Below are 16284 nucleotides of genomic sequence, written 5' to 3' on the forward strand. Positions count from 1 at the left end.
TTTACTCCTCTGCAGAGACTGCACTGCAACGGTCACTCTTGTACGTTTCTCCATGTGCATGTCTGCAAGTTTCACTAGGGCATAAAAATAGATGAGGAAGCAGTGAGTCTTAGGGTATGAATATCTTCATTTGTACCAGATGCGCCAAATTATTTTCTAAAGTGATTGTGGCATCTTTGCTACTGTTATGTTGTCAGTTTGCTACTGTTATGCCAAAACTCTACTGTCTTGATCATTATGTTTTAAAATAAGTATTGTTCTCTTGTATTGAAATTTCTCTCTCTTCGTGCTTATTAAGGTCTGTGTCTTTCTTTGAGGCCCTTGGCTTCTTGATAAAAATTTAAGGGTCAGTTTGTGATGTTCTAAAAAACACTTGAAATTTTGGTTAGTACTGCATTAAATCTGTAAATGAATTTGGGGGAGAACTTACATTTATAGAATAGTAAGCCTCCCATTTTCATGAACATAATGTACCTCTCCGTTATTCAGGCCTTAGTTAATGATTTTCAGTAAGTTTTGTAATTTTTTTCAGAAAGGGCTTACATATCTTTCATCGGGTTAGTTCCTAGGCATTCTTTATTTTCTGGTGCAATTGTAAATGTCATCTTTTTAATAATCCTATTTTCTAACTGCTATTTCCTGGAATATAGAAATGCACTTAAAATAGTTTTTGAAATTAAATTGTTTCCAGATTATTGTAGATTCATATGAAGATATGAGAAAATGATACAAAGAGATCCATATAACTTAGTTTCCCCCAATGGTAACATCTTGTAAAATTATAGTATACTGTCACAGTCAGATTATTGGTATTGAAGTAGTCAGTATACAGAACAATTTCTGTTACTACAAGGATTCCTTATGTTGCTTTCTTATAGCCACACTCAGTTGTCTCCCACCTGTACCTCCTCCTTCACCTATGGCAACTGTTTCTATACTTTTGTCATTTGAAGAGCTTTGTGTAAATGGTACCACACAGTATGTAACATTTGGGGACTGGCTTTTTTTCAACTGGCATAATTCTCTGGAGGTTCATCCAGGTTTTTGCATGTATCAGTAGTTAGTTCCTTTTTACTACTGAGTAGTAAGCATTGCATGACAGGGGTGTGTAGTTATCCCTCGGCATCTGCAGGTTCTGCCTCCACGATCCCCAGCTGGTTGCACCAGCGAATGTGGAACCCACAGATAGGGAGGGCAGACTGGACATAAGGGACTTGAGCATCTGCAGATTTGGTATCCTTGGGAATCCTTGAACCAATCCTTCCCTAGAACAAATGTAACACAGTTTGTTTAACCATTCACTATCGAAGGACATCTTTGGTGTTTTCACTTTGGGGCAATTATGAATAGCGATGATGTTAACATTCCTGTATAGGTTTGGTGTGAACACAAATTTTCTGTTCGCTGGGATAAATGCCCAGGAGTGCAATTTTGGGGTTGTGCCATAGTTTTGTGTTTTAGTTTTAAAGAAACTGCTGAACCAGTTTTCCAGAGTGGCTGTACCATTCTACATTCATGTAAACAAAGTATAAGTGATCCAGTTTCTCTGTATCCTCCTTAGTATTTGATGTCACTATTTTAAATTTTAGCCATTCTGACAGGTGCGTAGTGATATCTCATTGTGGTTTTAATTTGTGTTTCACTAAGAGCTGATAATGTTAAATGTATTTTCATGTGCTTGTTTACCATCTGTATACCCTCTTCAGTGAAATGCCTGCTCCTATCTTTTCCTCATTTTCATTTTTTGAATTTTATTTTATTTTTTTATACAGCAGGTTCTTATTAGTTATCTATTTTACACATATTAGTGTATATATGTCAATCCTAATCTCCCACCACCCCTGCCCCCCACTTTCCCACCTTGGTGTCCATACTTTTGTTCTCTACATCTGTCTCTATTCCTGCCTTGCAAACCGGTTCATCTGTACCATTTTTCTAGATTCCACATATATGTGTTAATATACGATATTTGTTTTACTCCTTCTGACTTAACTTCACTCTGTATGACAGTCTCTAGGTCCATCCATGTCTTCACAAATGACCCAGTTTCGTTCCTTTTTATGGCTGAGTAATATTCCATTGTATACATGTACCACATCTTCTTTATCTTCATCTGTCGATGAGCATTTAGGTTGCTTCCATGACCTGGCTATTGTAAATAGTGCTGCAATGAACATTGGGGTGCATGTGTCTTTTTGAATTATGGTTTTCTCTGGGTATGCCCAGTAGTGGGATTGCTGGGTCATATGGTAATTCTATTTTTAGTTTTTTAAGGAACCTCCATACTGTTCTCCATAGTGGCTGTATCAATTTACATTCCCACCAGCAGTGGAGGAGTGTTCCCTTTTCTCCACACTCTCTCCAGCATTTGTTTTTTGTAGATTTTCTGATGATGCCCATTCTAACTGGTGCAAGATGATGCCTCATTGTACTTTTGATTTGCATTTCTCTAATAATTAGTGATGTTGAGCAGCTTTTCATGTGCCTCTTGGCCATCTGTATGTCCTCGTTGAGTGAAATGTCTATTTAGATCTTCCACCCATTTTTTGATTGGGTTGGTTTTTTTTTTAATATTGAGCTGCAGGAGATCCTTGCTGGGCAGAATAATCTTGGTTGTAGGTTCTTCCCTTTCATCACTTTAAATATATTGTGCCGCTTCCTTCTGGCCTGTAGAGTTTCTGCTGAGAAATCATCTGTTAACCTTATGGGAGTTCCCTTGTATGTTATTTGTCGTTTTTCCCTTGTTGCTTTTAATAATTTTCTTTGCCTTTAATTTTTGTCAATTTGATTACTATGTGTCTCGGTGTGTTTCTCCTTGGGTTTACCCTGCCTGGGACTCTCTGTGCTTCCTGGACTTGGGTAGCTATTCCCTTTCCCATGTTAGGGAAGTTTTCGAGTATAATTTCTTCAAATATTTTCTTGGGTACTTTCTCTCTCTCTTCTCCTTCTGGGACCCCTATAATGAGAATGTTGGTGCATTTAATGTTGTCCCAGAGGTCTCTTAGGCTGTCTTTGTTTCTTTTCATTCTTTTTTCTTTTTTCTGTTCTGTGCCAGTGAATTCCACCATTCTGTCTTCCAGGTCACTTATCCATTCTTCTGCCTCAGTTATTCTGCTGTGATTCCTTCTAGTGTATTTTTCATTTCAGTTATTGTATTGTCCATCTCTGTTTGTTTGTTCTTTAATTCTTCTAGTTCTTTGTTAAACATTTCTTGCATCTTCTCAATCTTTGCCTCCATTCTTTTTCTGAGGTCTTGGATCATCTTCACTATCATTATTCTGAATTCTTTTTCTGGAAGGTTGCTTATCTCCACTTCATTTGGTCGTTTTTCTTGGCTTTTATCTTGTTCCTTCATCTGGTATATAGTCCTCAGCCTTTTCATTTTGTCTATCTTTCTGTGAATGTGGTTTTCCTTCCACAGGCTGCAGAATTGTAGCTCTTGCTTCTGCTATCTGCCCTCTGGTGGATGAGGCTATCTAAGAGGCTTGTATAAGCTTCCTGATGGGAGGAACTGGTGGTGGGTAGAGCTGGGTGTTGCTCTGGTGGGCAGAGCTCAGTAAAACTTTAATCTGTTTGTCTGCTGATGGGTGGGGCTGGGTTCCCTCCCTGTTGGTTGTTTGGCCCGAGGCAATCCAGCACTGGAGGCCACAGGCTCTTTGGTGGGGCTACTAGCAGACTCCAGGAGGGCTGATGCCAAGGAGCACTTCCCAGATCCTCTGCCGCCAGTATCCCTGTCCCTGTGGTGAGCCACAGCCACCCTGTGCCTCCGCAGGAGACCCTCCAACACCAGCAGGTAGGTCCGGTTTAGTCTCCTATGGGGTCACTGCTCCTTCCCCCTGGGTCCTGATGTGCACACTACTTTGTGTGTGCCCTCCAAGAGTGGAGTCTCTGTTTCCCCCAGTTCTGTCAAAGTCCTGCAATCAAATCCCAGTAGACTTCAAAGTCTGATTCTCTAGGAATTCCTCCTCCCCTTGCCGGACCCCCAGATTGGGAAGCCTGAGGTGGGACTCAGAACCTTCACTCCAGTGGGTGGACTTCTGTCATGTAAGTGTTCTCCAGTTTGTGAGTCACCCACCCAGCAGTTATGGGATTTGATTTTATTGTGATTGCGCCCCTCCTACCGTCTCATTGAGGCTTCTCCCTTGTCTTTGGATGTGGGGTATCTTATTTGGTGAGTTCCAGTGTCTTCTGTCGATGATTGTTCAGCAGTTAGTTGTGATTCAGGTGCTTTTGCATGAGGGGGTCCATCCTTGGCTGTTATTGGCAAAGAGAGCCCATGATTTTTTGAGGGAGCAGCTATTTTGCATGGAAACATCACTACAAAGGTAGTGACATCTAAATTGATTCTTGAAGAATGAAGGGGAGCCAGCGTGGGTAACTATACAGATAGGACAGGACACATAGGGTCTACTGATAGGACGTGTAACTAACTGGGCTCAATGGAGGCTTGAGTCAGTTTGAGTAGTTTTTATTTTTTTTCTTAGAGTATAGTTGCTTTACAATGTTGTGTTAGTTTCAGGTATACAGCAAAGTGAATCTGCTATACATATACATAAATCTGCTCTCTTTTTTTTTTCTTTTAGATTCTTTTCCCTTGTAGGCCATTATAGAGTATTGAGTAGAGTTCCCTGTGCTCTACAGCAGGTTATTATTAGTTATCTATTTTATATATAGTAGTGTGTATATGTCAGTTCCAATCTCCCAATTTATCCTTTCCCCTTCCTTTATCCCCTGATAACCATAAGTTTGTTTTCTACATCTGTGACTCTACTTCTGTTTTGTAAATAAGTTCATTTGTACCCTTTTTTTTTAGATTCCACATATAAGCAATATCATATGATATTTGTCTTTCTGTGTCTGACTTACTTCACTCAGTATGACAATCTCTAGGTCCATCCATGTTGCTGCAAATGGCATTATTTTGCTCTTTTTTATGGCTGAGTAATATTCCATTGTATATATGTACCACATCTTCTTTATCCATTCCTCTGTTGATATATATTTAGGTTTCTTCCATGTCCTAGCTATTGTAAGTAGTGCTGCAATGAATATTGGGGTGCATGTATCTTCTTGAATTATGGTTTTCTCTGGGTATATGCCCAGGAGTGGGATTGCTGGTTCATATGGTAGTTCTATTTTTAGTTTTTTAAGGAACCTCCATAGTGTTCTCCATAGTGGCTGTACCAATTTACATTGCCACCAACAGTGTAGGAGGGTTCCCTTTTCTACACACCCCCTCTCCAGCACTTACTTTTGGTAGATTTTTTGATGATAGTCATTCTGACTGACATGAGGTGATACCTCATTGTGGTTTTGATTTGCATTTCTCTAATAATTAGTGATGTTGAGCATCCTTTCATGTGCGTTTTGGCCATCTGTATGTCTTCTTTGGAGAAATGTCTATTTAGATCTTCTTCCCATTTTTTGATTGAGTTATTTTATTTATTTATTTTTTTGGTAGTGTTAGAGAAGGAAGGACCTTCAATGACATGCCAGGGAGTTTGGATTTGATCTTGAATACATCATAGATTTAATTAGGAAGTTTCATGCATACCATCTGCATTTTTGTAAAATCATGCTGTCAGCAGAGTGTAGAGGGGTTGAAGTGAGAAAAGACTGGGGGCAGGGAAATTGTGAATCAATGAATGAATGGATAAATATTCCATTTTAAGTGGTTTTATTGAGATATAACTCACACACCGTACAATTCACTTATTTAAAGTATACTATTGAGTGGTTTTTAGTGTATTTACAGAGTGGTGCAACCTTCACCACTATCTGATTTTAGAACGTTTTCATTACCCACAGAAGCAATCTAATACCCATTAGCAGTCATTCCTCATTAACCCTTCCCCACCACACTATTGCTCCATCCTTAATCATCTACTAATCTACTTTCTGTCTCTATAGGTTTGCCTATTCTGGACATTTACTATAAATGGAATCATACAGTGTATAGTCTTTTGTCACTGGCTTTTTTCACTTGAGTAATGTTTTCAGGGGTCATTATGTTATATCGTATATTAGTACTTCATTCATTTTTATTGCCAAATCATATTCCATTGTATAGATATACCATATTTTATTCACCTGTCCATCAGCAGATGGACACTTGGGTTGTTTCTGCTTTGGGGCTATAATGTATAATGCTGCTTTGAGCATTTGTGCACAAGTTTTTGTGTGGATGTATATTTTCTTCTCTTGAGTATATACCTAAGAAAGGGATTGCTGGATCATCTGGTAACTGTATATTTAACTTTTAGAAGAACTGCCAAGCTGTTTCCAAAGCATCTGCATCATTTTTTATTTCTACCAGCAATGTATGAGGGTTCTATTTTTTCTAAATCCTCCATATATTAGTGGATGTTAAGTGGGTGTGATGATAGCCATCCTAGTTGGTGTAAAGTGGTATCTCATTGTGGTTTTGATTTGCATGTCCTTGATGGCTAATGATGTTGAATCTGTTTTCATGTGCCTCTTGGCTTCTTGCGTATCTTCTTTGGGAAGTATCTAATCAGATCCTTTGTCCATTTTAAAAATTGGATTATTTGCCTTTCTATAATTGAATTGTAAAAGTTCTTTATATATTCTTTTTAAAAAATATTTAATTTATTTATTTGGTTACATTTTATTTATTTATTTGGTTGCGCCGGCTCCTTACTTGTGGCATGTGAACTCTTAGTTGCGGCATGCATATGGGAACTAGTTCCCTGACCAGGGATCGAACCCATGTCCCCTGAATCGGGAGCATGGAGTCTTAACCACTGAGCCACCAGGGAAGTCCCTCTTTATGTATTCTTGATACAAGTCCCTTATCAGATATATGAGTTGAAAATATTTTCTTCAATTCTGTGGGCTGTCTTTTCACTGTCTTGATGGTGTCCTTTAGAACACAAAAGGTTTTAATTTTGAAGAAGTCCATTTATCTGTATTTTCTTTTGTCACTCATGATTTGGTGTCACAGTTACCAAGTCTTTCTCTAACCCAAGTTCATGAATATTTAGTCCTATTTTTTTTCTAAGAGCTTTATAGTTGTAGCTCTTACTTGTAGGTCTATGATTTATTTTGAATGAATTTTTGTGTATGGTGTGAGGAAGGGGTCCAACTTCATTCTTTTACATGTGGATATCCAGTTGTCCCAGACCATTTGTTAAAAATATTCTTTAAAATACTTTTCTTAGATCCCATAGGCCATTGTAATAGCCTAATCTAAAAGGTATACTATGAACTAGAACATAGCCAGCAAGAATGGATGTGTTGGGGAATTTTGAGAAGGTAAAATTACAAGGACTTTGTGGCTGTGGTCATGTAGGGACCATGGGAGGAGAAGCAGGACTTTTGGAGGACTCCTAGGTTTCTGGTTTCCACCAGTTTCCTCTCCATATCAGGAGGTATGTGGCCTCAGCATCCCACATGACCATGTGACCATCCCAGAACCAATCTGCTGGGGCCAGTTATTTATCCTTATGACTTAAAGATCAAGTCTGCTGCTGCATGATCAACCCAACCACAGGAAACAAGCCTTGATCAGGAGGGCAGTTGGATTCCATTTTGTGGCTCCCTTAGACTGGAGCAGCTATAGCATCTCACTTCAAAGAGAAAATGGAAAGGCTTGTATGTAAGAGGAATGCAGTCACCAAGCTCCAGAAGCATCAAGCTGTGTCAGCAATGTTAAGGGTCTGTATACAAAATGAACCCTTCTAACAGAGTAATAGAGCCTTGTAACCTTTGGGGAACAGTTTAGACTCCAGAATAATGTTGCTTGTAGAAAAAAATGCCCCAGAATTCTGCATCTTCATTCCAGGTTTATTCCTTGGTTACATGCAGATCATGGGTTTTTTCCATTTCTTGGAGTTGGCTGTTAAGTCCTAGCAGTTATGTGACTGGTCCTTACTTTGGGAGGGCTCTCTGGACAGTCTACCTCATTCCCCACTCAGGCACCAGTGGGACTGATACATGTAGAGACTCCCACCCAGGTAATGATGGGGTACACCACCCACAGAACTGCTGCTCTGGGTTGCAGTCTCTGAGGATAACAAGGGGAAATGTGTCTGGAAATGACTTTGCCAGCCTCTGACCTCAGTGACAAATCCTTGGCCTCAAGAGCAGCCCCACCTTGGGAGCAAGAATAGAAGAGTTCTGTTCTGTGGACTGGTGGGGGAGCTGTTCTGTGCAAATGTTCGTAGGGGCTCCTACAGAGACTCCTTTGTTGAGAAACCACTCCACCCAGGACATCCTTGCCAGACGGAGAGGGGCCAGGGAACCAAAGGAGGATGTTTTGTCCTTGTGAACGATCTTCTGACATGTGATCATTTCAGAGAGGACAGTAACCCTTTTGCTCTTTAAACATAATCATCAGTTACATTCAAAAGTATGGAGCCGAACGTGGTTTTAGAAGTTGTTTAGTCCACCCCTTCACCTTACAAAAGAGGATACCAAGACCAAACAATCAACTGACCAGTCCAGGGTCATAAGAGGCTTAATGCTGCTGGCCTCGTGACCCTTTATCTGCTCTATCCCACTGTGCATATCTCGTGGAGAAACATTATGCTCAGGGTTTTACGATTAAAAAGAATGAATAGGGCTTCCCTGGTGGCACAGTGGTTGAGAGTCCGCCTGCCGATGCAGGGGACACGGGTTCGTGCCCCAGTCCAGGAAGATCCCACATGCCGCGGAGCGGCTGGGCCTGGAAGCCATGGCCACTGAGCCTGCGCGTCCGGAGCCTGTGCTCTGCAACGGGAGAGGCCGCAACAGTGGCCGCAACAGGCCCACATACCGCAAAAAGAAAAAAGAAAAAAAAAAAAGAAAAAAAAGATACTTAGTATTCTATGTTTTGTGTTTACCTCATTTACTTATTTATCTTCATCTTACTAGATATTTGGGGGGAAATACATTTCAATTGTACTTTGCAAATAAGGCTTCACTTCAAACAAGTAGACATACTGGCTGTTTTATCAGCGAATCCAAAAGAGCTACTGAAATAACATGTTATTATTTACTTTCATAGTCTCACTGGAGAACATGAAGAGGTGGGAATAATGCCAGAGGGCCGTCTTGATATTAGAATTAGGACATGACCTCGAGAAACTATTGGAGCTAAGAAATATCTTTTGACTACCATATCGTATGAAACAGCTAATTCAAAGAACCAGTCATTTTGCTAAGTCCTAGAAATATGGAGTCTCAAGAATTCAACTGAACTAAACCACCTTCCATATAATCCCTGTTCTCTCCTTTAAAACATTTCCTGGGCTACCCTGGTTAGAGAAGATAATTTTGGTCAGGTTAATATAGCGCCATCTGCTGGTGAAAAAGAAAATGAATGTCTAGGAAGATGAGTTCTCCGATTTTAACGTTGATGTGTACAAGAAATAAAAGGGAATTGATATGTGGTTTCTTGCAGGATCCCCTTGTGTCAGAACTGGATACAGTTTTAAAAAGAAAAAAAGGCTGTGAGTGGACTTCTGGCTTCAGACGGTTACAGAGTACACTTTATTAACTCCCCCACCTCTTAGAAATTTCTATCAAAAAAAAAAAAAAAAAAACTACCAATAGGGAGAAAAGCATGTCAGAACAGGAAGCCACGGAAAGGGGCCAACCACATTCTGGAACCCATGAGAACTTTCTGCATGACATAGTGCAGGTGAGACTGGATTGAGGGAAGGGCTTGTTAGCCTGCCGTTGACCACACGGGAGGGAAAGGCCTGGGGAATGAGTGGGACAGGGGCCAGCAGACCCCTCAACCCCAATACCTACCAGCTCACAATGCTGGGGGCTGGAGGGGAGGATGGGTTACTTGGTGCATAGTGAGAGGCAGCGGTAGATCTTCCCTCCTTCCACTCTGGGAAATGTACCAGGTGCTGGAAGTCGGCAGGCACTTGGCACACTTTGGGAGGGCACTGCCAAATTAACTGGCACTGCCAAGCCTGGCTTTGAACAAGAAAGACCTGTCAGAAAAGGGTGGCAGGTACCCCTAGCAAACCTCTATGCTAAAACACTAAATCCCAGGTAGCATTTGAGCCAACTAGCGTTTCTAGATAGGATAACCAATACCCCTAAATTCTATACTCAGCAAATCATTCAAGTGTGATGACCACAGGAAGACATTCTCAGACATGAAAATATTCAGAGAGCTTTCCATCTGCACAGCTTTCCTGAGAACACACACACACATACACACACTCTCTCTTTCTCTCCTAAGGATTATGGTTGTGAGGAATAAAACCAACATAACTCAAGAATTAAGTCAAGATCATTGTGACTAATAAAGTTATGCAATAAAAAAAGATACAAAAAGTAGTTCTGGGAAGAGAAGTAAAATAATTAATACCATTATCCTCATTGTTAACCTCTAGCCTTCTGTCCATCTGTCCTCTGTTTCTAAAATACCAGGGTGAGGAGAGGGTGCGTGAAAGTTGTTTCAGATTCTCATCTTAGGGTCATATGTTTTCTATTTCATCACTGACCCTGATAGAGAGATGAGTTCAAGTATGTGGTTTAATACATACTACTTATAGACTCAGTACAATGAGTTCCCAAATTATTAGTATAAAAAAGAAGCAGGGAAAATTGGATCAATATGGCAAGGTAGAAAAAGAATAACAGAATGATAACCAAATTTAACTTAAGAATATTGATTTTTCAAGTCCTAAATGAAATCTTCACGGAGAGAAATCAGCAGTATAAGAAAATTGCAATCCACTCAAGAATGCATGGATGGTTCAATATTAAGAAATCTCTTTGTATAATATTCTTTCAATGACTGTTTCTAAGTGCCTATTATGTGCCAGAACGATGGAACTTACTTGATCATCTTCTCTAACACATTCCTCCCAGCCTCCCATTCGCGTCAGTCTCTAGTTCTTTTCTTGGTAGCACTTATCATTCTCTGTCATTATCTTTCACCTTTATCTGTTTGCTTGTTTGCTGTCGGCCTTCCGTCATGAAAATGCCTTTTCTCAGTGCCCTTCTCTGTCTTCTTCACAGCTAAATCCCTAATGCCTAACAAAGAACCTGACATGTAATAGCTGACATAATCATTCAACATTTATTGCATTAGTTCAACATTTATGCAATCTCTATCCATTCTTTATTATAATTTGTATTCTTTGTCACATAAAGATATGATATTTTCATATTCTTTATTAACTGAATTAATATATCTATGAGTTAATGGATGACAGTAATTCTAAGTCCCTGCTCTCACAGAGCCTGTAATTTAGTGGAGGAGACAGACAATCTGACAAGTACTTCCACGGTCAGTGTCGAAATCTCAGTTTTTCTGTTCTAACTAAGTTGCTGAATAAAAGATGGAAATTGTTTTGCAGGAAGCTTCTACACCTTCCTCTCGAGAAAAGTCTGGAAAACTGGATGCACAAAGTAGTAACTTCCTGTTTCCCAAAGCCTGTCACCAAAGGACACGCAGCAACTCAACCAGTAAGTGTGTCATTGAACCATCTACAGGAGCAGGGCTTAGATGTTGCTGAATATCGAGAATATCAGTGATGTTGGAGATTTGGGGGAGGGTGGGTCTCTGCTTGTCCAGCTGGACTAGCCCAAGATGGTGGTCTGCTTACCCCTCTGAGAGCGCCCTTCATTGTGTGTGCATGTCCTGGCCAGCTAGAGCACCTCTGCCCTTGCTGACAGAGCTCTCTGTGGTTTAGTCAACTTCTCTTCTAGATGGACTTCAAGTGCCAAGTTGGGAAGACCTGACACAGAAGATAAAAGACGAGGGCTTTACACCTGCTCTGTCATCCAAGATGCTCCTTGGTCTTAGGAAGGCCACTGTCTCTCTCAGGGCCTCTGTCACCTCATCTGGTATAGGATGGGAGCTGGGGCTGGAAGATGTCGTGATTCTTGGTTGTTGCAAAGAGAATGGTGCTAATGCAAAGTCGGGAAAATGTGAAGAATGCAGAAAAGCATGAAGAAATTAAAACAGTGCCAAATCCTAATTAGAGACAATCTATGTTAACATTGTCAATTATTTCCCTCCTATGCCTATATATGCCTATAGAAAACACACACACACACACACACACACACACACACACACCCTTGACCTCATGTCATTGGGAATTCTTTTGTAAACACTATTTTTAGTGGATAAATAGTGTTTCATTATGTACATAATCTAGTTAGCCTGCTCCCTATTATTAGATAGGTAAGTTATTCTCAGCTTTTTGCTAACATAATTAACATTGCTGAGGTTGTCCATGAAACTTTGTTTGAGTTTACAGTGATTTTCTTAGGTGAAATATACAAGGCAGTGGACTGATGTGTGGTTAGGAGCTCACATTTGGCAGCCAAGGCACTTGGATTTAGATCCTGCTTCCAGAAATAATTATCTCTGTGACCTTGGGCACATCCCTTAAACTCTCTAAGCCTCGTGTTATTCTGTTGTAAGATGGATCATCATTATATTAATCATTTCCTATTTTTGGACTGCTAGTTGCCCTTTTTCATCACTTTTTTTTCCTTTAGCATAATATCCTAGAAATGGAGTTTCAAAAGGTAAATATACCTTAGATTTTTTTTTTTTTTTTTTTTGCAGTACGCGGGCCTCTCACTGTTGTGGCCTCTCCCCCTGCGGAGCACAGGCTCCGGACGCGCAGGCCCAGCGGCCATGGCCCACGGGCCCAGCCGCTCCGCGGCACGTGGGATCCTCCCGGACCGGGGCACGAACCCGCGTCCCCTGCATCGGCAGGCGGACTCTCAACCACTGCGCCACCAGGGAAGCCCTATACCTTAGATTTTTATCTGGGCTTCCAAATTTCCAGAGCTAATACTCTAATAATGTATACAAATGCTAATTTCTTCAATCATAGCCCACACTGGATGATAATTTAAAAAATATTTGCCATGCAGGTTTTTCTCTATTTCCCTCTTTCCCTTTCCCATTGTCCGCTTTTTTGGTGTGGTGGGGTGGGGGGCTTGTTTTGCACCCAGGAGCAGCTTCACAATTTGTGGGGATCATTGTAAGATGAAAATGTGGGACTCCTGTTCAAATACTATGAAGAATTTCAAAATGGCGACAGCAGAGCATTAAACCAAGCTGAATACCTTCTAAGTCTGGGGCTCTGTGTGAATTCACAGGTCGCATGCCCATGAAGCAGCCCTGCTTGCATCCCAGGCACTGACTCTTTCAGATGGCGTCATCCGGGTGCCCTGGCCCTCTGGTTTCTAGCTGAGTTCAGTCAATGAGAGGATCAATGGGAGACTGGAGGGTGGAAGGGAGAACCGCTGGGGTGTTTCTCTGCTCCCTCTGCTTTGGTGGCTCTGGCAGTGCCCTGGTCCCAGCACTCCCTGGCCTGGTGATGCTATTTCCTCTCTGTGCCCCTTCAGGTCTGGGATGGTAATAGCTTCCAGCTCTTAGTAATTCCTAGGTACCTCAATAGGCCTTGTTATTTTCTTAAGCCCCATCTACTCTTTGTAAATGGCCCCTTTATTCACTTTCTCAAAGTCCTACCTGAGTGTGCCTTTTGCTTCTGTCAAACCCTGACTGGTTCACGTGCATATGAAATCAGTGGAAAGAACACCTCTCTACACAGGCGCAGTTCAACATTCCTTCATTTGTTTATTTCCCTTCTTTTGAGTGCGCCTATTTTTCTATTGGGAGGATCATTATTTTATCACTAATTTATGAAAAGTCTCTTGGTAAAATTAATATTGGGCTGCTGTATTTGCTGAACATACTTTCCTCAGTTGGTTATTTTTCTTTTAACTTAATTTTTTAGCATGAAGATGTTCTCATCTTTATCTAATCAAATTCATCAAATTTTCCTGTCTAATGTTAAAAGTTTCTTCCACATCCAGAGAACTATTAAATATTTGGCTGTGTTTTCTTCTAGTTTTTTCTCATGTATACTTATTTAATTATTACACTATGACACCTTTAAGTTGCTTCCAGTTTATCAACATTTACAAAATAATTATAGATACATGCTGTACACGTTTCTTTTATCATATTTGGTTACATATTTAGGAGAGAATCATTGAGGTTATATAATATGAAGATTATTAAGTATACAACCACATCGATTAAATTATTTCTACATAGTGTTGCTTTTTCTAGTTTTTTAAATGATTTGCCTTTTTTTTTTTTCAAATGTATTCTATCTGTAATTTATTTTTGGTGTTTGCTATGAAGCAAGAATCTAGATAGATTTTTTTTCTAGGTGGCTGATTCCAGCATTACTCATTGGTAGTTTCTGCCCATCCGTTTATTTTACACTTTTTGTTTATTTTGTTTATCTCTTGCAAATGATATGCACTTAGATCTCGAAAGCAAATCTGGCAATCTTTTTAAAGAGAGAAGCTTAAGCCATTGACATTAGTATTATAATTAATATTTGCTTTTACTCATGTTCTTTTTATACTTTCTGTTTTTATGGTTACTTGTCATTTGTTTTCTGCCTCTTGCTCTCTGTGTGTGTGTTTAGTTTTTGCAGTGATTTGTAAGGTTTATTTAATTTTTATCACCACTTCCAGTTTCCTTTAAGTTTAATCAATTAGGTTTAATTAATTAATAATACTTGAGACTATATTTTCCAAATTGTCCCCCTAATGGAAGATGGTGTTATTTACCTCTAGTCCCATTCCCATTTATTTTTCTATTTCATAATTCAATGTAAACTTAAATTAGAAACTCACATTATTATTATATAATCTTCAAAATATATAGTTTCCCCATCAAAAATTATTTTGGTTTTTGCATTAGATTTTATAACCACATTTTCAGTGAACTCACTCAGTGCTACATGTTAACTGATTTCAACTTCCTCCACTCAAGGTGATAATCTTGATGTATTTCCTTGCTGTTGGAGCACATCCAGTAATTTTTTGAAGGAGTAGGAGAGGGCTCAGACCAGTTAGTGCTTTCGAGAGACTGCTCGTCCTGACTCTGGGCCTATGTCCTTGCTGATTGGAACTCATAGTGGGAGCAGGAACCACAGAAAGCCCGAGTTTGTTTGTTTGTTTGTTTTTTTGTGGTACGCGGTCCTCTCACTGTTGTGGCCTCTCCCGTTGCGGAGCACAGGCTCCGGACGTGCAGGCTCAGTGGCCATGGCTCACGGGCCCAGCCGCTCTGCGGCATGTGGGATCTTCCCGGACCAGGGCACGAACCTGTGTCCCCTGCAATGGCAGGCAGACTCTCAACCACTGTGCCACCAGGGAAGCCCCCGAGTTTTGTTTTTTTTTTTGTCTGGATCAGTGAGGGTAGAAGCAGAGTTTGCCTGGCCTGTTCCCCCTGTGCTTGCCGGTGGCTCTAGGTGCTTCTGTCCTGTGGACCAATCCAAGCTGGCCACGTGTTTGCTTGTCCTTATTCCCTCTGAACCCAAATGGTACACCGCTGCCGTTCTTCAGATGGCAGTCACCTTGCACTGCTGTGGGCAGAGAGAATGGGAGACTTGTTTTGGTTTCCTCACGATGAAGTAAGGAGCTGAACTCCCTCAAGTTTCCTCAAAAGCTGGACGCATCGCCTGGGGAGCCTGATAAACACAGAGACCCCCCCGCGCCCAGACCCCATCTATGCAGACATGGATTCAGCAGGTCTGGGTGGGGCATTGAAATTTGCCCCACTTATGATACACACCCAGATAAACATGATGAACAGACAGATTTAGGACCATCTGTAGCCCCTCCTCCCAACCCCGCTCCAGGATTCTTCGTCCCCTCTTTCTGGGGCGTGGTTTTCTGAACCTCCTGGCCTCCTCTTTCTCCTGGCCCCTCTCGGGTCAGAGGGTCTCTGTGAGTCAGGGAGAACCACCTCCTTGTGTGGAGACGGCTGCTGGGAGCAGCTGTCCTGGCAGGGAAACATTGCCCCAGCCACTTGGAGTGCCAATGGACCAGGACATCTCCTTTCCCCCCCAGGCCTTTGTCCCTTCCTCCTCTTCCCTTAGGGATCTCACATCTCCAGGAATGCCCATTCTGTCCCATATTCTCAGCCCACCCTGGGCAGTGGCTTCCTTTCTTCAGCCTAAGTCTTTCCCATCCTATGAAAGCAAACCAAAGGCTCTGCTCCAACCTCCCTTCTTCACTCTGAACCACCACCCATCTCGTGTCTTTCTCTTGGGGAATTTCCCACCAAAGCCTTGTCCACTCACTGTGGAGGGACGCTAGGAAAATCGGCCCCTCTCTGGGTGCTCCCTGCCCAGTACCATGGCCACTGTTCACATCTCGAGCGCTTGGAGTGTGGCTCGTCCAAATGCTCAGAGTGTAAAAGATGCGCCCAACTCAAAGACTAAGCACACAACCAAAAAAAGGATGCAAAACACTGCATTAATAACT

General features: G+C 41.2%; 1 protein-coding gene across 2 annotated transcripts in view; it reads left to right on the forward strand.

Annotated features, from left to right (window-relative positions):
* IL16 (interleukin 16) overlaps window positions 1-16284 on the forward strand; it is a 71589-nt gene that overhangs the window by 14683 nt on the left and 40622 nt on the right. For both annotated transcript variants that reach the window (XM_079701097.1, XM_079701098.1), the window contains exon 2: window positions 11328-11436. In XM_079701097.1, coding sequence (XP_079557223.1) covers window positions 11328-11436 — 109 coding nt within the window. The remainder of the gene's footprint in view (window positions 1-11327; window positions 11437-16284) is intronic.

This window comes from Hyperoodon ampullatus (assembly GCF_949752795.1).
Source record: "Hyperoodon ampullatus genome assembly, chromosome: 3".
Classification (NCBI taxonomy): domain Eukaryota; kingdom Metazoa; phylum Chordata; class Mammalia; order Artiodactyla; family Ziphiidae; genus Hyperoodon; species Hyperoodon ampullatus.